The sequence below is a fragment of the Schistocerca serialis genome, chromosome 1 (assembly GCF_023864345.2).
Source record: "Schistocerca serialis cubense isolate TAMUIC-IGC-003099 chromosome 1, iqSchSeri2.2, whole genome shotgun sequence".
Taxonomy (NCBI): Eukaryota; Metazoa; Arthropoda; class Insecta; order Orthoptera; family Acrididae; genus Schistocerca; species Schistocerca serialis.
Genome location: NC_064638.1, coordinates 654,469,457 through 654,489,611, shown reverse-complemented (window position 1 = coordinate 654,489,611; position 20,155 = coordinate 654,469,457). Strand labels below are relative to the sequence as shown.

At 45.0% G+C, this 20,155-nt stretch overlaps 1 protein-coding gene across 1 annotated transcript in view; it reads left to right on the top strand.

Annotated features, from left to right (window-relative positions):
• Positions 1-3,229: 3,229 nt before the first annotated feature.
• The window catches only part of LOC126420708 (tubulin alpha-3 chain-like), a 64,036-nt gene continuing 47,110 nt past the window's right edge, over positions 3,230-20,155 (top strand). Inside the window, exons 1-2 of the mRNA XM_050087232.1 lie at positions 3,230-3,473; positions 16,415-16,716. Of these exons, the coding sequence (XP_049943189.1) occupies positions 3,230-3,473; positions 16,415-16,716 (546 nt within the window). The remainder of the gene's footprint in view (positions 3,474-16,414; positions 16,717-20,155) is intronic.

Genomic DNA, 20,155 nt, shown 5'->3' with positions numbered 1-20,155 from the left:
GCACCAATGATGTGTGTCTCTATGGATCGGAGGAAATCCTCTCTGGCTTCCGGCGGCTATCTGATTTGGTGAAGACTGTCAGTCTCACTAGCGGGATGAAAGCACAGCTCACCATCTGCAGCATCGTCGACAGGACTGACTGCGGACCTTTGGTACAGAGCTGAGTGGAGGGTCTGAATAAGAGGCTGAGACAGTTCTGCGACCGTGTGGGCTGTAGATTCCTCGACTTGCGCCATAGGGTGGTGGGGTTTCGGGTTTCGCTGGATAGATCAGGAGTCCACTACACGAAGCAAGCGGCTACACGGGTAGCAGGGGTTGTGTGGCGTGGACTGGGCGGTTTTTTAGGTTAGATGGTCTCGGGCAAGTACAGAAAGGGCAGCAGCCTCAAAGGGTGCGGGGCAAAGTCAGGACGTGCGGGGGCCAAGCAGCAATCGGTATTGTAATTGTAAACTGACGAAGCTGCATTGGCAAAGTACCGGAACTTCAAGCGCCGATAGAAAGCACCGAAGGCTGAAATCGTTATAGGTACAGAAAGCTGGCTGAAGCCAGAGATAAATTCTGCCGAAATTTTTACAAAGGCACAGGCGGTGTTCAGAAAGGATAGATTGCATGCAACCGGTGGTGGCGTGTTTGTCGCTGTTAGTAGTAGTTTATCTTTTAGTGAAGTAGAAGTGGATAGTTCCTGTGAATTATTATGGGTGGAGGTTAAAATCAACAACCGAGCTAGGTTAATAGTTGGCTCCTTTTACCGACCTCCCGACTCAGCAGCATTAGTGGCAGGACAACTGGGAGAAAATTTGGAATACATTTCACAAATATTTCTCAGCATGTTAAAGTCTTAGGTGGAGATTTCAATTTACCAGATACAGACTGGGACACTCAGATGTTTAGGACGGGTGGTAGGGATAGAGCATCGAGTGACATTATACTGAGTGCACTATCCGAAAATTACCTCGAGCAATTAAACAGAGAACCGACTCGTGGAGATAACATCTTGGACCTACTGATAACAAACAGACCCGAACTTTTCGCCTCTGTAAGTGCAGAACAGGGAGTCAGTGATCATAAGGCCATTGCAGCATCCCTGAATATGGAAGTTAATAGGAATATAAAAAAAAGGGAGGAAGATTTGTCTGTTTAGCAAGAGTAATAGAAGTCAGATTTCAGACTGCCTAACAGATCAAGACGAAAATTTCTGTTCCGACACTGACAATGTTGAGTGTTTATGGAAAAAGTTCAAGGCAATCGTCAAATGCGTTTTAGACAGGTACGTGCGATCAAAACTGTGAGGGACGGGAAAAACCCACCGTGGTTCAACAACAAAGTTAGGAAACTACTGCGAAAGCAAAGAGAGCTTCACTCCAAGTGTAAACGCAGCCAAAACCTCTCAGACAAACAGAAGCAAAACCATGTCAAAGTTAGCGTAAGGAGGGCTATGCGTAAAGCGTTCAGTGAATTCGAAAGTAAAATTCTATGTACCGACTTGACAGAAAATCCTAGGAAGTTCTGGTCTTACGTTAAATCAGTAAGTGGATCGAAACAGCATATCCAGACACTCTGGGTAATGGCATTGAAGCAGAGGATGACACGTGTAAAGCTGAAATACTGAACACCTTTTTCCAAAGCTGTTTCACAGAGGAAGACCGCACTGCAGTTCCTTCTCTAAATCCTCGCACAAACGAAAAAACGGCTGACATCGAAATAAGTGTCCAAGGAATAGAAAAGCAACTGGAATCACTCAACAGAAGAAAGTCCACTGGACCTGACGGGATACCAATTCGATTCTACACAGAGTACGCGAAAGAACTTGCCCTCCTTCTAACAGCCGTGTACCGCAAGTCTCTAGAGGAACGGAAGGTTCCAAATGATTGGAAAAGAGCACAGGTAGTCCGAGTCTTCAAGAAGGGTCGTCGAGCAGATGCGCATATCTATAGACCTACATATCTGACGTCGATCTGTTGTAGAATTTTAGAACATGTTTTTTGCTCGTGTATCATGTCGTTTTTGGAAACCCAGAACCTACTCTGTAGGAATCAACATGGATTCCGGAAACAGAGATCGTGTGAGACCCAACTAGCTTTATTTGTTCATGAGACCCAGAAAATATTAGATACAGGCTCCCAGGTAGATGCTACTTTCCGTGACTTCCGGAAGGCGTTCGATACAGTTCCGCACTGTCGCCTGATAAACAAAGTAAGAGCCTACGGAATATCAGACCAGCTGTGTGACTGGATTGAAGAGTTTTTAGCAAACAGAACACAGCATGTTGTTATCAATGGAGAGACGTCTACAGACGTTAAAGTAACCTCTGGCGTGCCACAGGGGAGTGTTATGGGACCATTGCTTTTCACAATATATATAAATGACCTAGTAGATAGTGTCGGAAGTTCGGTGCGGCTTCTCGCGGATGATGCTGTAGTATACAGAGAAGTTGCAGCATTAGAAAATTGTAGCGAAATGCAGGAAGATCTGCAGCGGATAGGCACTTGGTGCAGGGAGTGGCAACTGACCCTTAACATAGACAAATGTAATGTATTGCGAATACATACAAAGAAGGATCCTTTATTGTATGATTATATGATAGCGGAACAAACACTGGTAGCAGTTACTTCTGTAAAATATCTGGGAGTATGCGTGCGGAACGATTTGAAGTGGAATGATCATATAAAATTAATTGTTGGTAAGGCGGGTACCAGGTTGAGATTCATTGGGAGAGTGTTTAGAAAATGTAGTCCATCAACAAAGGAGGTGGCTTACAAAACACTCGTTCGACCTATACTTGAGTATTGCTCATCAGTGTGGGATCCATACCAGATCGGTTTGACGGAGGAGATAGAGAAGATCCAAAGAAGAGCGGCGCGTTTCGTCACAGGGTTATTTGGTAACCGTGATAGCGTTACGGAGATGTTTAATAAACTCAAGTGGCAGACTCTGCAAGAGAGGCGCTCTGCATCGCGGTGTAGCTTCCTCGCCAGGTTTCGAGAGGGTGCGTTTCTGGATGAGGTATCGAATATATTGCTTCCCCCTACTTATACGAGGGAGATCACGAATGTAAAATTAGAGAGATTCGAGCGCGCACGGAGGCTTTCAGACAGTCGTTCTTCCCGCGAACCATACGCGACTGGAACAGAAAAGGGAGGTAATGACAGTGGGACGTAAAGTGCCCTCCGCCACACACCATTGGGTGGCTTGCGGAGTATAAATGTAGATGTAGATAGATGTATTGGCGATGTACAGAGGTGGCTGCCGCCTTCCGCAGCGGGCGGTGATCTCGCTGCACGTGGGCCAGGCGGGCGTGCAGGTGATGAACGCGGTGTGGGAGCTGTTCTGCCTGGAGCACGGCGTGCTGCCCAACGGGAACCTCACGCGCTGCTGCTACGGCGTCGACGACTACAACGCGTTCTTCGGCGAGGGCCTCGGCGGCAAGTGCGTGCCCCGACTCGTCGCCGTCGACCTCGAGCCCACCGTCATCGGTACGTCCGTGTCCGGATAGACTGCCTTCACGTCGGTCAGCATAAGATATTAATAACAGTTGCTCCTAATGCCACGTGCCTGTGTTTGCATCACACACAACAAGATGCACCGGTGCAGCCGCACTCTTTCTTCAGCCGTCCACTATGGCCAGCGGTTCTAGGCGCTTCAGTAAGGAACAGCGCGCCTGCTATGGTCGCAGGTTCGAATCCTGCCTCGGACATGGATGTGTGTGATGTCCTTAGGTTAGTTAGGTTTAAGTAGTTCTAAGTCTATGGGACTGATGACCTCAGATGATAAGTCCCATAGTGCTTAGAGTCATTTGAACCATTTGAACACTTTCTTCTCGACATACACTCATGCGCTATTCTGTTCGCACCTACATACAACGACGCACGCTGTTCCACTGATAAAGATGTCCGCTTTGTTAACATTAGTTGTCGCAGCAACTGGTATATTTTGAGACAGGACGAATACGTAGAAAGTAGCCCAAGTACTAGGCTAATTAATGTAATGGGCGATCGGAAAGTTTCCGTTGGCAGGCCGTACAGTCCGGGATGGGTAACCAGTAAGACAAAATCGCCGTGAGGATTGAGGCAATCACTCCACCGACGCACCAGGTTGAAAATACCTGTTTGGTAAAACATAGTGTCCCGCTGTGTGAACGGCTTATTAACTGCCTGCTGCACATCTTTGTCCGACAGGAAACGTCGACCCTTCAAGGCCTTTTTTAAGGGGCCGAGGGCGTGATAAACACCTATATCTACATCTACATCTACGTGATTACTCTCCTATTTACAATAAAGTGCCTGGCAGAGGGTTCCATGAACCACCTTCATGCTGTCTCTTTACCGTTCCACTCTCGAACGGCACGTAGGAAAAACGAGCACTTAAATTTTTCTGTGCGAGCCCTGATTTCTCTTATTTTATCGTGATTATCATTTCTCCCTATGTAGGTGTGCCAACAGAATGTTTTCACAAGCGGAGGAGAAAACTAGTGATTGAAATTTCATGAGAAAATCCCGTCGCAACGAAAAACGCCTTTGTTTTAATGATTGCCACTCCAATTCAAGTATCATGTCTGTGACACTATCTTCCCTATTTCGCGATAATACAAAACGAGCTGCCCTTCTTTGTACTTTTTCGTTGTCATGCGTCACTCCTATCTGGTAAGGATCCCACACCGTACAGCAGTACTCCAGAATAGGGCGGACAAGCGTGGTGAAAGCAGTCCCTTTGGTAGACCTGTAGCGCCTTCTAAGTGTTCTGCCAATGAATCGCAGTGATTGGTTTGCTCTACCCACAATATTATCTCTGTGATCGTTCCAATTTAGGTTATTTCTAATTGTAGTCCCTAAGTATTTAGTTGAATTTACAGCCCTCAGATTTGTGTGACTTATCGCATAATCGAAATTTAGCTGATTTCTTTTAGTACTCATATGAATAATTTCGCACTTTTCTTTATTCAGGGTCAATTGCCACTTTTCGCACTATACAGATATCTTATCTAAATCATTTTGCAAGTCGTTTTGATCATCTGATGACATTACAATACAGTAAATGACAGCATCATCTGCAAACAATCTAAGACGGCTACTCAGTTTGTCTCCTATGTCGTTAATATAGATCAGGAACAATAGAGGGCCTATAACACTTCCTTGGGGAACGCCGGATATTACTTCTGTTTTACTCGATGACTTTCCGTCTATTACTACAGGAAATCACGAATCCAGTCGCACAACTGAGGCGATACTCCGTAGGCACGCAGTTTGAAAACGCTTGTGAGGAACGGTGTCGAAAGCCTTTTGGAAATCTAAAAATCTAAAAAAATGGTTCAAATGTCTCTGAGCACTATGGGACTTAACATCTGTGGTCATCAGTCCCATAGAACTTAGAACTACTTAAACCTAACTAACCTAAGGACATCACACACATCCATGCCCGAGGCAGGATTCGAACCTGCGACCGTACCAGTCGCGCGGTTCCGGACTCTAAAAATCTAAAACCTGGGGAGGAATAAGAACTGTAGGGCGTGTACTCGAGTGTCCCTCACTTGAGTTCGCGTTACTTCTCCATCGCGACATTTGCGATACGAGGACGTGCGTTATCATGAAGCAGGAGCACTCCTTGCAGCAGTTTTCCCGTGTTTCGGCAGACATGCTGCCCCATAAACATTCTTCATTCTCTGGTGGATGTCTACCGGCTCTGTCCTTCGGCAGCCAAGAAAAGAATAACAGCACGTTCGTCCTGTACGTTCACATTGGTAATAACGACACTATAGTTCACGTTTTCGCATATACCGCACGCACGTCGGAAAAACGCGAACGCCATACTAATCCCTTGCCTAGATGTCGGTGCTTGTATGCAGAGTCGCGTTGCTTTGCATGTATGCTGTAGCAACGGAAGCGTTTTGATTGTCACTTGTACCTTTTGTGTGACTTCGGGAGAAGAGATAAGGATGGAAATGAATTTTATCTTTAATTATTGTAGTCGTGATTTCGAAGTAATACTCCACCCTGTTGGGTCACTGATAGCTAAGGAAAACACAAAATAGGATACACTACACCAGTGGCAATAAGGTTTGCCTGACACTTCGACTTCCTCAGGTTACCTTCCATTGGGAAGGTGCACTAAATGGAAAAGAGCGTATGGCATCGTTAGCCGGGAGGCCCCTATTCGGGGAAGTTCGGCCGCCAAGTGCAAGTCTTATTTCATTCGACGCCACATTGGGCGACTTGCGCGCCGGTGATGAGGATGAAATTACGATGTGGACAACACAACACCCAGTCCCCGACCGGAGAAAATCTCCAACCCAGCCTGGCCCGCTTGCATGGGAGGCGAGCACGGTACCAGCCAGCTAAGCAGGCGGTCAGGAAGGTGCACTCAGCGACTGTGATATGATTTATAAATTATAGAGCGCAGCAGTCAGTCGTCCTTTTTTGCAGGTTTTATTTGGTAAATCCAGACTTCGGCTAGTGCCTAGCCATTGGAACTGTGACTGACACCCGAACAACAGGGACCTGTCATGCATTGAGACTAGAAAATAGTGCACTGATAATGGCTAGGCACTAGCCGAAATCTGGATTTGCAAAATAAAACCTGCAAAACAAGGACGACTGGTTGCTGGGCTCAATAATTTTTAAATTTATAAATAATAATTCGACTTCTTATTACTGGGGACAATTACCTCTGCTTCAAGCTCCAGTTCAAGGTGTCTATTGGATAGAATCCTAACATCGCCAAATGATATTTCAAGGTTCTTGTGAAATCCCTAAAAAACTGCACTCGGTTGATGACCACTTAAAGTTTTAGCTTTGTAGACTTCCACGGCCAATCTCAATTTAAAAAAAAAATCATTTTGAGTACTAGGTCGCATCATTGTGAGATATTAAATAACTCAAATGCCGAGCCGCGTGGGATTATCCGAGCGGTCTGAGGCGCTGGAGTCATGGTCTGTGCGGCTGGTCCCGACGGAGGTTCGAGTCCTCCCTCGGGCATGGGTGTGTGTGTTTGTCCTTAAGATAGTTTAGGTTAAGTAGTGTGTAAGCTTAGCGACTGATGACCTTAGCAATTAAGTTCCATCAGATCTCACACACATTTGAACATTTTTGAACTTAAAGGCCGACGTTTCGATCGACTTTGTAGTGGACTCTTCAGCACTGCTATTAGTCACCCTGGGGAGGACAGCTGCAAAGTCGGTCGAAACGTCCACATTTCAGTTGTTTTAGTGTTTCGTAATGACGTCCTAATACCCAAAAGAATTTTATTCAAATTTACTTTTAACGTTTCTTTTTCCGAAAAACGAAATACTTATTCCATGGTTAACGTTTATCGCCAACAGTTCAACAATAGGCAAATTGTGTTTGTTTCTGAACATACAATACTGTAGGAAAGAAAGCTCTGAAAGGATAACTCATTTCTGTTTGCATACACGTGAGTCAAATCCAATTAACCAGCGTGTGTGTGTGTGTGTGTGTGTGTGTGTGTGTGTGTGTGTGTGTGTGTGTGTGTGTCGATGAGGGAAGTACTTCCTTTGTCAAAAGCATTTAATTAGATTTTTTGTTTTGCCTTCAGCGTCCACACTCCTCAAGAGCGTTTTGGACGTCGCGCGAGATTTAGAAGTAAGGTGGAATTTTCCTCGCTGTCATGGGTTTATGAACGGAAAACATACAGTTCTGCAGTACCCACACAACAGCGAAAGTAGCCATTTCAATATTATGAGCACTATTTATGTATTCTTTTAGTTGCTTTCGCCGATACAAACTATTCGTGAATCAAGGCGACTGGTAAAGGTACCAGGCAGCGTCGGCACATGAATGGCTCAAGAATCACACCTTTTCTTCAACGTGTAATCGTCGGAAACGCGGATGATGTCTTTGTCTTCATAATCCGCGGTATTAACCAGTCACGAACAAGAAAGTGCACGCTAATACTCTTCCAATTCCTTGTGCTTTTCGTAAGACCAGTCAGGTGACGCAGAGACAAATTTGTATGTATGCGAAAAACTGAATATTTCAATAGTGAGACATAGTAAAGAAATACACCAACTGAACAGAAGCGCGGACAGGCGCACGACTGTTCCACGTGTCTCTCCGTCAGTCAGTGGGAGACTTCTGCGCCTAAGTGCGGTGGCCTGAGCGCTCAAACCAGAGTCATGCGTGTCTTCGCGCCGTTGTACACGCTCTCTTGCCTCTTCGTGCAACGGCCACTTGTACGTAGTGCACAAGGAAAGTTGCACAGGTGTAAACGAATGCTGATCCTGCATGTCGTTCGCAGTCTAAATCAGAAATTTTTGTAAGTAATCGGCACCTTTAAGTTCTTTCTCGGTGGTAACATTAAATTCAAATAACTGGCCACTAAATTCAGATAATTAGTAGCTGAAAAGACAAGGACAAAAATTACTCCATCAGTAGAGTATCCATTAGACTTACTGCTATTTACACTGCCACTGCAAGCTCCATCAGACAGTGTTTTGCCAAATCATCTGTGAGAGACATCTCAGAAATAATTAAATCACCAAAAAACAGTAACTCCTTTGCCTGTGCTCATGTATTATCCAAATACTGTACCGAGTTATTGCGGTGAGTTTAGAAAGCGTATGTCCTGAAAGACTGAGCTATGCGGTACTAATTACGCATTTATGAAAACGGAGATAAACGATTTTACTCTAACTTCAGACCTACCTCCGTCTTTCCCGTGTTATCAAAACATTTTTTAACCGGTAGCTTACAACAAAATACTGAACCTTTCTGAGGTTACTAGCGCAGTTGGCTACCGTAAAGGCTTCTGTATTGTGAAAGCAATATATGGTCTCACTAACTTGGTTTTGGTTCTGTTAAACAATTAAAAAATCCTGTTGGCGATTTCAGTAGTATTACGAATGCCTCCGGTTGATACGAGATAAATTCTACTCCGGAAACTAAAATGATATGCAGTTAAAGGTATGGATGCAGTCACTTCTTAACAATAGGAAGTATAAGAATTCATTAACAAGTGACACGACAGGAATAAGGCTAAATTTGCAATGGGGAAAGATTAAATATGGTGTCCCAGAAAGTTCGGTGCTTGTTGTTGTGGTCTTCAGTCCTGAGACTGCTTTGATGCAGCTCTCCATGCTACTCTATCCTGTGCAAGTTTCTTCACCTCCCAGTACCTACTGCAGCCTACATCCTTCTGAATCTGCTTAGTGTATTCATCTCTTGGTCTCCCTCTATGATTTTTACCCTACACGCTGCCCTCCAATACTAAATTGGTGATCACTTGATGCCTCAGAACATGTCCTACCAACCGATCCCTTCTTCTAGTCAAGTTGTGCCAAAAATTGCTCTTCTCCCAATTCTATTCAATACCTCCTCATTAGTTATGAGATCTACCCATCTAATCTTCAGCATTCTTCTGTAGCACCACATTTCGAAAGCTTCTATTCTCTTCTTGTCTAAACTATTTATCGTCCACGTTTCACTTCCATACACTCCATACAAATACTTTCAGAAACGACTTCCTGACATTTAACTCTATATTCGATGTTAACAAATTTCTCTTCTTCAGAAACGCTTTCCTTGCCATTGCCAGTCTACATTTTATATCTTCTCTACTTCGACCATCATCAGTTATTTTGCTTCCCAAATAGTAAAACTCCTTTACTACTTCCTAAGTGTCTCATTTCCTAATCTAATTCCCTCAGCATCACCCGACTTAACACGACTACATTCCATTATCCTCGTTTTGCTTTTGTTGATGTTCATCTTATACCCTCCTTTCAAGACACTGTCAATTCCGTTCAACTGCTCTTCCAAGTCCTTTGCTGTCTCTGACAGAATTACATTGTCATCGGCGAACCTCAAAGTTTTTATTTCTTCTCCATGGATTTTAATACCTACTCCGGACTTTTCTTTTGTTTCCCTTATTGCTTGCTCAATATACAGATTGAATAACATCGGGGATAGGCTACAACCCTGTCTCACTCCCTTCCCAACCACTGCTTCCCTTTCATATCCCTCGACTCTTATAACTTCCAAGCCCATCTTTATTCTTGAATAACATAAGTGATTTAACCGGAAAATTCAAACAACCCGTTAAATTTTATGTTTACACTAGTATAATCACAAAGTACCCAGACATGTACATACCAGACACAACCACGCGAAAAAGGAAATGGGCTTACAACTGGAGTACAACAAACAGTTTAACACTTAATCTTACAAAGACTCGTGTTCCGCAATTACAGACAAATCAAATTACTTACAGGTACCCGAAGTAGAGATGAGGCTTTAGGTGTGAAGCCCCTAGGTGTGCAGATGGATAAGAAACTGAGCTGGTACCAGCACTCGGATAAGTCAACTAAAACTCTGAATTACGCCTGTCTTGTGCTTAGAACTCTGTCTCAAAACGTTGACCTGCAAATGAAATGGTTAGGATACTTTGTATACTTTCGTTCAGCACTGCCCTGTGGCATACATAATCATCTGGATCAATGCAGCTAAGGTCAAAAAAGTATCTATTCTACAGAAGCGGGCAGTAGGAATATTGTGTAAAGTTGACAACTGAGCATCAATCGAAAACCCCTGAGTGTTGTTTGGATTCTCACATCACCTAACACACACAAAAAAAGAAATCATCGTGTGGCATTGTGTGCCGGAGGGACCCTTTTGGGTAAGTTCGGTCACTGAGTTGAAGTCTTATTTCAGGTGACGCCACATTGGGCGCCTTACGCGTCAGTAATGATGAGTACAACGCAACAACCAGTCCAGGAGCGGAGAAAATCTCCATCTTGGCTGGGAATCGAATCCGGGCCAGCTGCTTCGGAGGAAAACATGTTACTACTTTTTTCTTTTGCATTTTGTTCGTTATTGTTCCCGTTGAAGTTCGTTTTTTTCTTTTTCTTTTTTTGCAGAGAGCAGCCAGCTCTCTGACAAGATTAAAATTAAGATGTGCGCTGAAATTCACGACCAAAATCCTGGAAATAAAAATTATGTATAGACGTTTATATACTGGTACAGAAGTCTATAGTATGTGAGTAAAACCGTCTGGGGTGAATGGCTTGGAGACCATGAAGGCGAGGCATGCTTGGAAAGGTTTTCCCTATCCTTCACGACTGCAGGCATAATTCCTTCGAGAAGTAGGAGAGCCGTAACTGTTAAGTGTAGTGTGACTGTAAAGGGTTTGTGTGTGTGTGTGTGTGTGTGTGTAGCGTAGGTCCATGTTCGTGTTGGAGGTGACGAGAGAAGGGAGAGTGTAAAACGCGGTGCCGGCTCATAGGCTACTCCTCTTGAATTGGACCAGGGAATCGTCCACTTTAAAGACGCCATTCGATGGACGGATCATCAACAGTGTCCCATACCCTCGCTTCATGAGACACTTTGGAGAGGTTTGGAATTTAATCCAGGACATTGGCTCAACGACTGGTGATAAGAAATTTTAAGGGGAGCCGGAGGTGCCTATGCTGCCCATGTTAAAATCACTAAGTTTGAGGAAAATGCAACACATGGCCGGCCATGTGTTGCTTAGCAGAAGAATGCACTGTTTCAGTAATTGTAGTATCGCAACTTGGTATTAGTGTTAATTTTCTTTCCCCTACGTTCTTCCTCTTCTTATATACACGCTTACTAAAACGTGGCATCGTAACCAGAACAACGCTTTACACAAGAAGTATAATACTACCACCAACAGGCGCAACACTGAACTAATTCGAAACAGTAAACAGCAAAGAGACGATGTTCCGCGCTCTTAGCGCTTCATTTGTCACAGAAAACAATGTAGCCAACCGTTGCACACTCGCTGTATGCGTAATATAAGGCGCTGTATGCGTAACAGGCCGAGAAAATCCCAAGCAGTTCGCCAGGAAGTCACGAGAGGGTGTTAGATGCATTCAGCAGCCGCCCATTTCCTCTTCAGGCGTGGGGGAAAATGGTAATAACTCCACTTCTAGGGCAAGTAGAACAATAATTCAAAGTTTACCTTAAAGAGGAATGTTCCAATTAATTTTTGGTAGCAAAAAAATCGTAATTTTTTGGATTTGACCACCTCCGGCTCCTCTTAAACCACCACTTCTCCTCCCATTGCCTGCCAAACGCTGGAAGTGAAAATTTCATACACCGCCAAGATTCGAACCGACCCACCTCGAGTCGAGCACCACCCCACAGGTACGTGTTGGGCACTTCAGTTACGGGGCCTGGTCTGTCATAGATTACTGTCAAACATCAGGCAAGAAATAGAAAATTGCTATATATTTACATACATAGTATAAGAATTCCTTATCAGTAAGTAACTTCTTCTACAATTTATCAGAATATTTGACTTCAGAGATGTAAATGCCACATAAATCTAGTGTTTGAATTAAACAGATGTTGGACTTTCTAATACAGACAGTTGATAGTAGTCTGTGTAAAGCTACATAAATGCTTTGTTTGAAGTATTAGCCAAAAGCAGCAGCTTAATGATACATGGTCCAGTCACATTAACGTGACCACCAGGTCAACGTGCAATAACCGCTCACAGATTGTAGGTTGCAGTAGGAACACTGGAGGGTATATAACGCGTGTCAGGCGGACAAGAAAAACAGTGAAGCCGTTTTCATAATGCGAAAACGGAGCAATTTATATGACGTCCAAAAGGGCTTGCTCATTGGCTTTCAGGCCAAGGTTGGAAGTATTTCTGAACCGGCTAAGTTTGTAAACCGTTTGCGAGCCACCGTGATTAAAGTGTACCGTGGATGGCAGAACGGCGCTGTCCAAAACTGGCATCGAGGCAACTATGGTGCACCATGGGCCATAGGCGACACTGGTGAACGACGGTCACGGATATGTGTACGGACGAATAGATGTGCAACAGTTGAGCAGTGTACCTTCCAACTGAATCAAGGGGCTATCAACAGCTTCTCCTGAATGATTGTTCAGCAAATCTTGCTGCATATGGGCCTCCACAGCAGGCGCCTGGTTCGTGCACCCATCTCTGATTGCTCTTCATCAGGGAAAAAGGCTTGAATTTGCACTGCATGACCGCATCTGGACTTCTACTGAGTGACTACAGGCGGTCTTCCCAGATGAAACACGTTTGTACTGCATGAAATGTCTGAGAGGAAATTGCTCCAGGCTACGGCTGGCGGTGTTATGGCCTGGCGAATGTTTTTGTGGCATTCCCTAGTAGTGCGGAGATGGGGTTTCTAGCTCAATGTTGATATCAAATTGATATGAAAATTAATCAAAACGATCAATTAATCACCGCCACCCCCGCCCACCCCCCGGTGGCGTCATGTATTTTCTCAGCTGCACATGTGCTCCAGGCCCCTCCTCCCCCTCCCACCTCCCCCCTCCCCCAGCCTCTCCCTCAACCTATCCTATTGGCAGGAATTTCGAATTTTGGCGGGAATTTCGAATTTCGTGGGAATTTTTTAGTCCCAGGTCTGTGCTGACGTCCTAACCCACCCCCATCCGGGAATTTGCGGGAAATTAAAATTGGCAATTCCCCTTCTGCGACTCGAACCCTGGTCCTCCTAGGCGGAAAGCCCAAGTGCACCCCTCTATCACAAACCACCAGAGGCGCTTGGAACTGACAGGAAATTAGAAATGGCATCCCCCTTTCTGAGACTCGAGACCTGATTACAGTGGATGGAAAGCCCAAGAGCACCCACAATACATGGAAACCGTCCAGATGCAGGAGAGGATGACTAGGTTAGTGTACTTTATTTATTTTGGTCAGGAAACTGATGCAAAGATCGATCCTAAATACGTAATTGATCACAAAGATAGGGCCTAATTACATGCACATATGCATAGTGCTACACAAGCGTGGAATAAAATCGCAGTACAATTCAGAAACTGATGATACCGTACAACTGGTGTTACCCCACTGGGATAAAATTTCGTAATACCACTCGAAACTAGCGACAGACACTCAGAATCTACCTTACACCTACATGCTGGCAGGAAAAAGGCTGGGGTGTAAGGTACTATCTTTATTCTTTTTGGTGGGAAATACGTTCAACTGACGAGATGCTGGTGTTGGACAAAGAGGATTTAAAAAGGGTATTACCTGTAAACATACAGAATCTGTCATTGTTTGATGTCAGAGTTCGCTACAGATGTCTGCTCAAAAACCACCCTGCAGCCCAGGTAATCGAAGCCAATACACGCTACCACAACTCATTGGAAAAAAATGCGTCACAGTTCTAATTGCACTTCGAAATTGTCGTGAGAAACCAGCATTCGTAATGAACGGGTCATAATGCAGTACATGTACTGGGGAAAATCGTCGTCCTAAAAGACTGCAGAGAAGGCGGTAGTTGAACATGTGGTCTCCTCGATAGGCGTCCACAAACTGCTGAAAATCGAGGTCCCCTTTCTCCCTTTTTTTCCAGGAAAGAACTGTTCGCGTTTTGGATTTCAATCAACTCGCCGTAGGCGTCCACGCATCGTTCTTATTTTTATTATTATTATTATTTTTTATTCGGCAGTCAAGGCGTACAGGATAAACTTTTCACACACTTCTACGTTCTTCAAAACATTCTAGAGAATGCCTGGGATACTTGATTTAGAGATGTTGCTCCATTGTGATCTACGACACATCAACGTTGACACAATACAGTCGCACGACCATTACTTAGCACTATCTGCTCACAACTAAAAATGGTTCAAATGGCTCTGATCACTATGGGACTTAACATCTGAGGTCATCAGTCCCCTAGAACTTAGAACTACTTAAACCTAACTAACCTAAGGACATCACACACATTCATGCCCGAGGCAGGATTCGAACCTGCGACCGTAGCGGTCGCGCGGTTCCACACTGAAGTGCCTAGAACCGCTCGGCCAAATCGACCGGCTTCTCACAACTGACTGGGCTAATGCACATGTGTTGTTTACAGCTGTTAGTTCAAGCTACCACCGTAGTTACTGCCCTGACGTCACCTATACGCCAGGAACAAAATGAGCCTCGAAACTTCTTGGATGGACGGTGTTTGCACCTGTCATAGTTCGTTGTTTAGAAGTAGTCTCCAGTTAACGTACCAGGTGAGCAAAAATCAGTATAAATTTGAAAACTGAGTAAATCACGGAATAATGTAGATAGAGAGGTAAAAATTGACACACATGCTTAGAATGACATGGGGTTTTATTAGAACCAAAAAAATACAAAAGTTCAAAAAATGTCCCACAGATGGTGCTTCATCTGATCAGAATAGTAATAATTAGCATAACAAAGTAAGACAAAGCAAAGATGATGTTCTTTACAGGAAATGCTCAATATGTCCACCATCATTCGTCAACAATAGCTGCAGTCGAGGAATAATGTTGTGAACAGCACTGTAAAGCATGTCCAGAGTTATGGTGAGGCATTGGCGTCGGATGTCGTCTTTCAGCATCCCTAGAGATGTCGGTCGATCACGATACACTTGCGACTTCAGGTAACCCCAAAGCCAAAGCCAATAATCGCACGGACTGACGTCTGGGGACCTGGGAGGCCAAGCATGACGAAAGTGGCGGCTGAGCACACGATCATCACCAAACGACGCGCGCAAGAGATCTTTCACGCGTCTAGCAATGTGGGGTGGTTGTAATAAAACCCCATGTCATTCCAAGCACGTGTGTCAGTTTTTACCTCTCTATCTACATTATTTCGTAGTTTATTAAGTTTTCAAATATGTACGGACTTCTTCATCACCTGGTATTTCGGAGCACAGGGTTCATCGCAAATTGATGAGCGTGGCACTACGCAGCCAATGACCGTTACATGTTCCCATGTTGGCCTAACGAATTATCAATTGCGGTTGCAGACAGCACGGGATTATCGAAACTGGATCGTGAATCAGTGCAAACGGGTCTTCTAATCTCATAGCTCACATTTCTTGTTGTACCAGTTCGACAGTCGTGTGTGGAAGTGCTGTCACCCATGGGAACGGCTGCTCGAAACATGCACCGCGACAAGAACTCTGGTCGGTGGGGGCGGCATTATGCTAAGGACATTCACCTGGCCTCACATGGGACACTTGGCAGTAATCGAAAACAATGTGCCTACTTAACGTTACTGCGGATGATCTGCATCTCTTCATGCTTGATGTCTCCCCCGATGGCGGTGCATCTTCCAACAGGATAACTGTCTGCGTCGCAAAGTCAAAGTTTTTTATTTGGTTTTAATAAAACCCCATGTAATTCCAAGCATGTGTGTCAATGTTTACCTCTCTATCTACATTATTCCGAGCTTTATTAAGTTTCCAAATGAATACTGACTTTTTGATCACCCGGTATATTTAAGGCGTTCCTCACCCAGAAGGCTCTCATTCATGATGGGATTTCTGGACCATGATGTGTGAATGAACGAATGACTGAATGGTTATTACAAGGGATATAAAAAATGTTAGTATGGGCGCCAGTAACCACGAAGTTGAGCGCCCGAAACGCAAAGCAATCGAGCTGGCAGCAGCCGAGCGTGAGCATGTGCGTGTGCGCAGACGAGGTGAGGAAGGGCTGCTACCGCGGGCTGTTCCACCCGGAGCAGCTGGTGACGGGCAAGGAGGACGCGTCCAACTGCTACGCCCGCGGCCACTACCGGCTGGGCCGCGAGATGATCGACCTGGTGATGGACCGCGTGCGGCGCGTCGCCGAGGCCTGCCCCTCGGTCGCAGGCTTCCTGCTCTTCCGCAGCTTCGGCGGCGGCACCGGCTCCGGATTCGGAAACCTCATGCTCGAGTGTCTCTGCCGCGACTACGGCCGCCTGCCCAAGATCGAGTTCGGCATCTTCCCTGCGCCCAGGGTTCGTATCCGTCACTCGCCATATTGTATTAGGAGACAATCTGAGCAGCCGTCTTACGTTGTTTGCAGGTGATGTTATCGTTTATCAGCTAGTAAAGTCATCAGAAGATCAAAACAAACCGTTAACCGCTGATATTCTTCACGGGTTTGCAGCCGGATCATGTCGTCGTTCACATACAATATTTCGGCGGACCAGCTGGCCGCCATCTTCAGGTGAGTTAATGCTCGTGCACTGCCTCGCCGGAACTGAGTTCCAACCACAACTACGGAAACCTTTATACACCACGGACAGAGCACCGCGCGTGCGCGAGATGATGGGGAGCACCTTCTGGCGGCAAGTAGACACGCAGTGCGCTAATGGGAGAAGACGGCAGAAACGATAAATCGCAACAGCACTAGTTGGAAGAATCCAATGATGGAAAATAAGACCGTTGTTGTTTAATGTCGGACAAACTCAGATTCCCTGTCTTACTTAGAGGAAAACCTTTGTCCCTGTTAATAATATTACTTGATAATCTAATTTCAATGGATTCTTTAAGAACACATTCCCAATAGCGAGAAGCAGGAGAGATCAATTGTGTCTTGTCATCCATCATCCTGTGCTCTTCGTTAAGGCAGTGTTCCGCCACTGCCGACTTTTCAGGTTGGAACAACTGAGTGTGCCGACGATGTTCCACACACCGGTCCTGAATACTTCGAATAGTTTGACCAATATACTTCTTTCCACAGTCACACGGAATTTCATAAACTCCGGGCTTCCTCAAGCCCAAATTATCCTTAACTGAGCCAAGAAGGACTCTAGTCTTGGCCACCGCCGTAAAAACACTTTTAATATCATATTTTCTTAAAATTCTTGAAATTTTGGATGATATACTTCCCGCAAAAGGTAAATAAACAACAGCTTAAAAAGTATCCTTTATTGGCTCGTGTGATGGACCAAACTGAAGAGCACGGCGTATTTGTTGTTCCGTATATCCATTCTGTTTGAAAACAATCTTCAAATGATCAAGTTCTTCTTTCAAATGTTCCTCGTCAGAAATGGCATAAGCTATTTTTACCAGAGTCCGCAAAACTCCACTACGTTGGTATGGTGGATGACAGCTGGTCGCATGAAGATAGCGGTCAGTATGAGTAGGTTTCCGATACACACTATGCACAAAAGTGCCATCGTCCTTTCTTAGAAATGCCAGTTGGTCCGCCGAAATATTGTGCCTGGACGACGACATGATCCGGCTGCAAAACCTTGAAGAATATCAGCAGTTATTACGCCGGGAAAGTCTACGAAATCACAAACCGTTAACCGATTTAGAAAAGGTATCTTTATGGTCCTAAATTGGCATTTGACGCTAAATAATGAAAAGTGTGAGGATGCCACGTGATTACTAAAAGGAATGCACTGAACGTCGGTTACACTATAAATCAAATCTAAAACCCGCAAAGTGAACTAAATACTTAGGAAGTACGATTACGGCAACTTAAATTGAAAAGGACGCATATAAAATGTTGTGCGAAAGGCGAACCAAAGACTGCAATTCCTTGTCAGAACACCTAGAAGATGCAACAGGCACTGCACTTGTCCGTCCACTTTTGGAATATACTGTGCGGCGTGCGATCCTTACCAGATAGGATTCACGGAATACGTCGAGAAAGTTGAAAGGAGAGCAGCATGTTTTGTATTATCGAGAAATAGAGGAGGGAGTGTCACTGACACGGTACAGGATTTGCGGTGGACATAATTAAAACAAAGGCGTTTATCGTTGCGACGGGATCTTTTCACGAAATTTCAGTCACCAACTTTCTTCTCCGAATGCGAAAATATTTTACTAACGCCGACCTACATAGGGAGAAATTGTCTTCATAATAAAATAAGGGAAATCAGAGCCCTCACGGAAAGCTATAGCTGTTCTTTTTTTTTTCCACGCGCTGTTCGAGAGTGGAGTAAGAGAGGCTTATTGTGAAGGTGGTTCAATGAGTCCTCTGCCAGGCAATTAACTGTAATTTGCAGAGTATCCATCTAAATGTAAATCTATTACTTCTGACAGAACTAGCGTTCCTGTCACTTCTTGTTTCTCTGAGTACTCCTCCTTCAACTTGCAAAGAGCAATGGCGAAACTAGGATATGGTAGCTGTGGTGTTGTTAGCTCATGTTTGCTTAGTGTAGAGCCTATCGCTGTCTCCCTTGTCCATTTAATGATCTGCAGCTCGTCGCCTGGCCAATAAAGTAATATTTAAATAAATAGGGGCCCAGATATACCTGCCAGGTTAGCCGAGAGCGCTAATGCGCTGCTTGCTGGACTCGAGTAGGCGCACGGGTCTCGGATCGAATCCGCCCGGCGGATTACCGACGTCAGTCGGTGTCCCAGCCAGCCTGGATGTGGTTTTTAGGTGGTTTTACACATCCCGATAGGTGCATACTGGGCTGGTCCCCACGTTCCGCCTCAGCTACACGACTCGCAGACATCTGAACACGTTCGCACTATTCCATGAATTACGCAGACAGCAGGGGTACACTAATTCCGTCTCGGGGGTTACGGGGTGGAGGCAGGAAGGGCATCCGGCCATCCCTTCCACTAACCTTACCAAATCCGTTTCTAACAATGCCGACCCTGCGTCAGTGTGGGACATGGCACCAGTGAAAGAAAGAAGAAAAAACGAATTGACCCCCATACATTATGCTCTGTGCCAGTCAGAATCAATAAGAGAGCAACAAAATAACATATGTTTCTATTTCTTTCGATAAAGCTATCTAATTATTCACTAGCATCTTCTTTTCTTTCACTGCAGCGACCACATTAATCTGACCACCACCTATGTTCGACGTGAACGTGCAATAACCATTCGCAGATGGCAGGTGGCAGCACTAGCAGTGTGGGATATACACTGAAGCGCCAAAGAAACTGTTAGAGGCATGCGTATTCAAATACAGATATCTGTAAACAGGCAGAATACGGCGCTGCTGTCGACAACGTCTATATAAGACACTAAGTATCTGGCGCAGTTGTTAAATCGATTACTGCTGCTATAATGGCAGGTTATCAAGATTTAACTGAGACTGAACGTGGTGTTAGTCAGCGCACGAGCGATGAGACACAGCATCTCCGAGGTAGCGATGAAGTGGGGATATTCCCTTACAACCATTTCACGAGTGTACCGTGAATATCAGGAATCCGTTAAAACATCGAATCTCCGACATCGCTGCGACCGGAAAAAGGTCCTGCAAGAACGGGACCAATGACGACTGAAGAGAATCATTCAACGTGGCAGAAGTACACCCTTCTGCAAATTGCCCGCAGATTTTAATGCTGTGGCATCAACAAGTGTCAACGTGAGAAGCATTCAACGAAACATCATCGATATGGGCTTTCGGAGCTGAAGGCTCACTGATGTACTCTTCATGACTGCACAACACAAAGCTTTTCGCCTCACCTGGGCACCTCAAC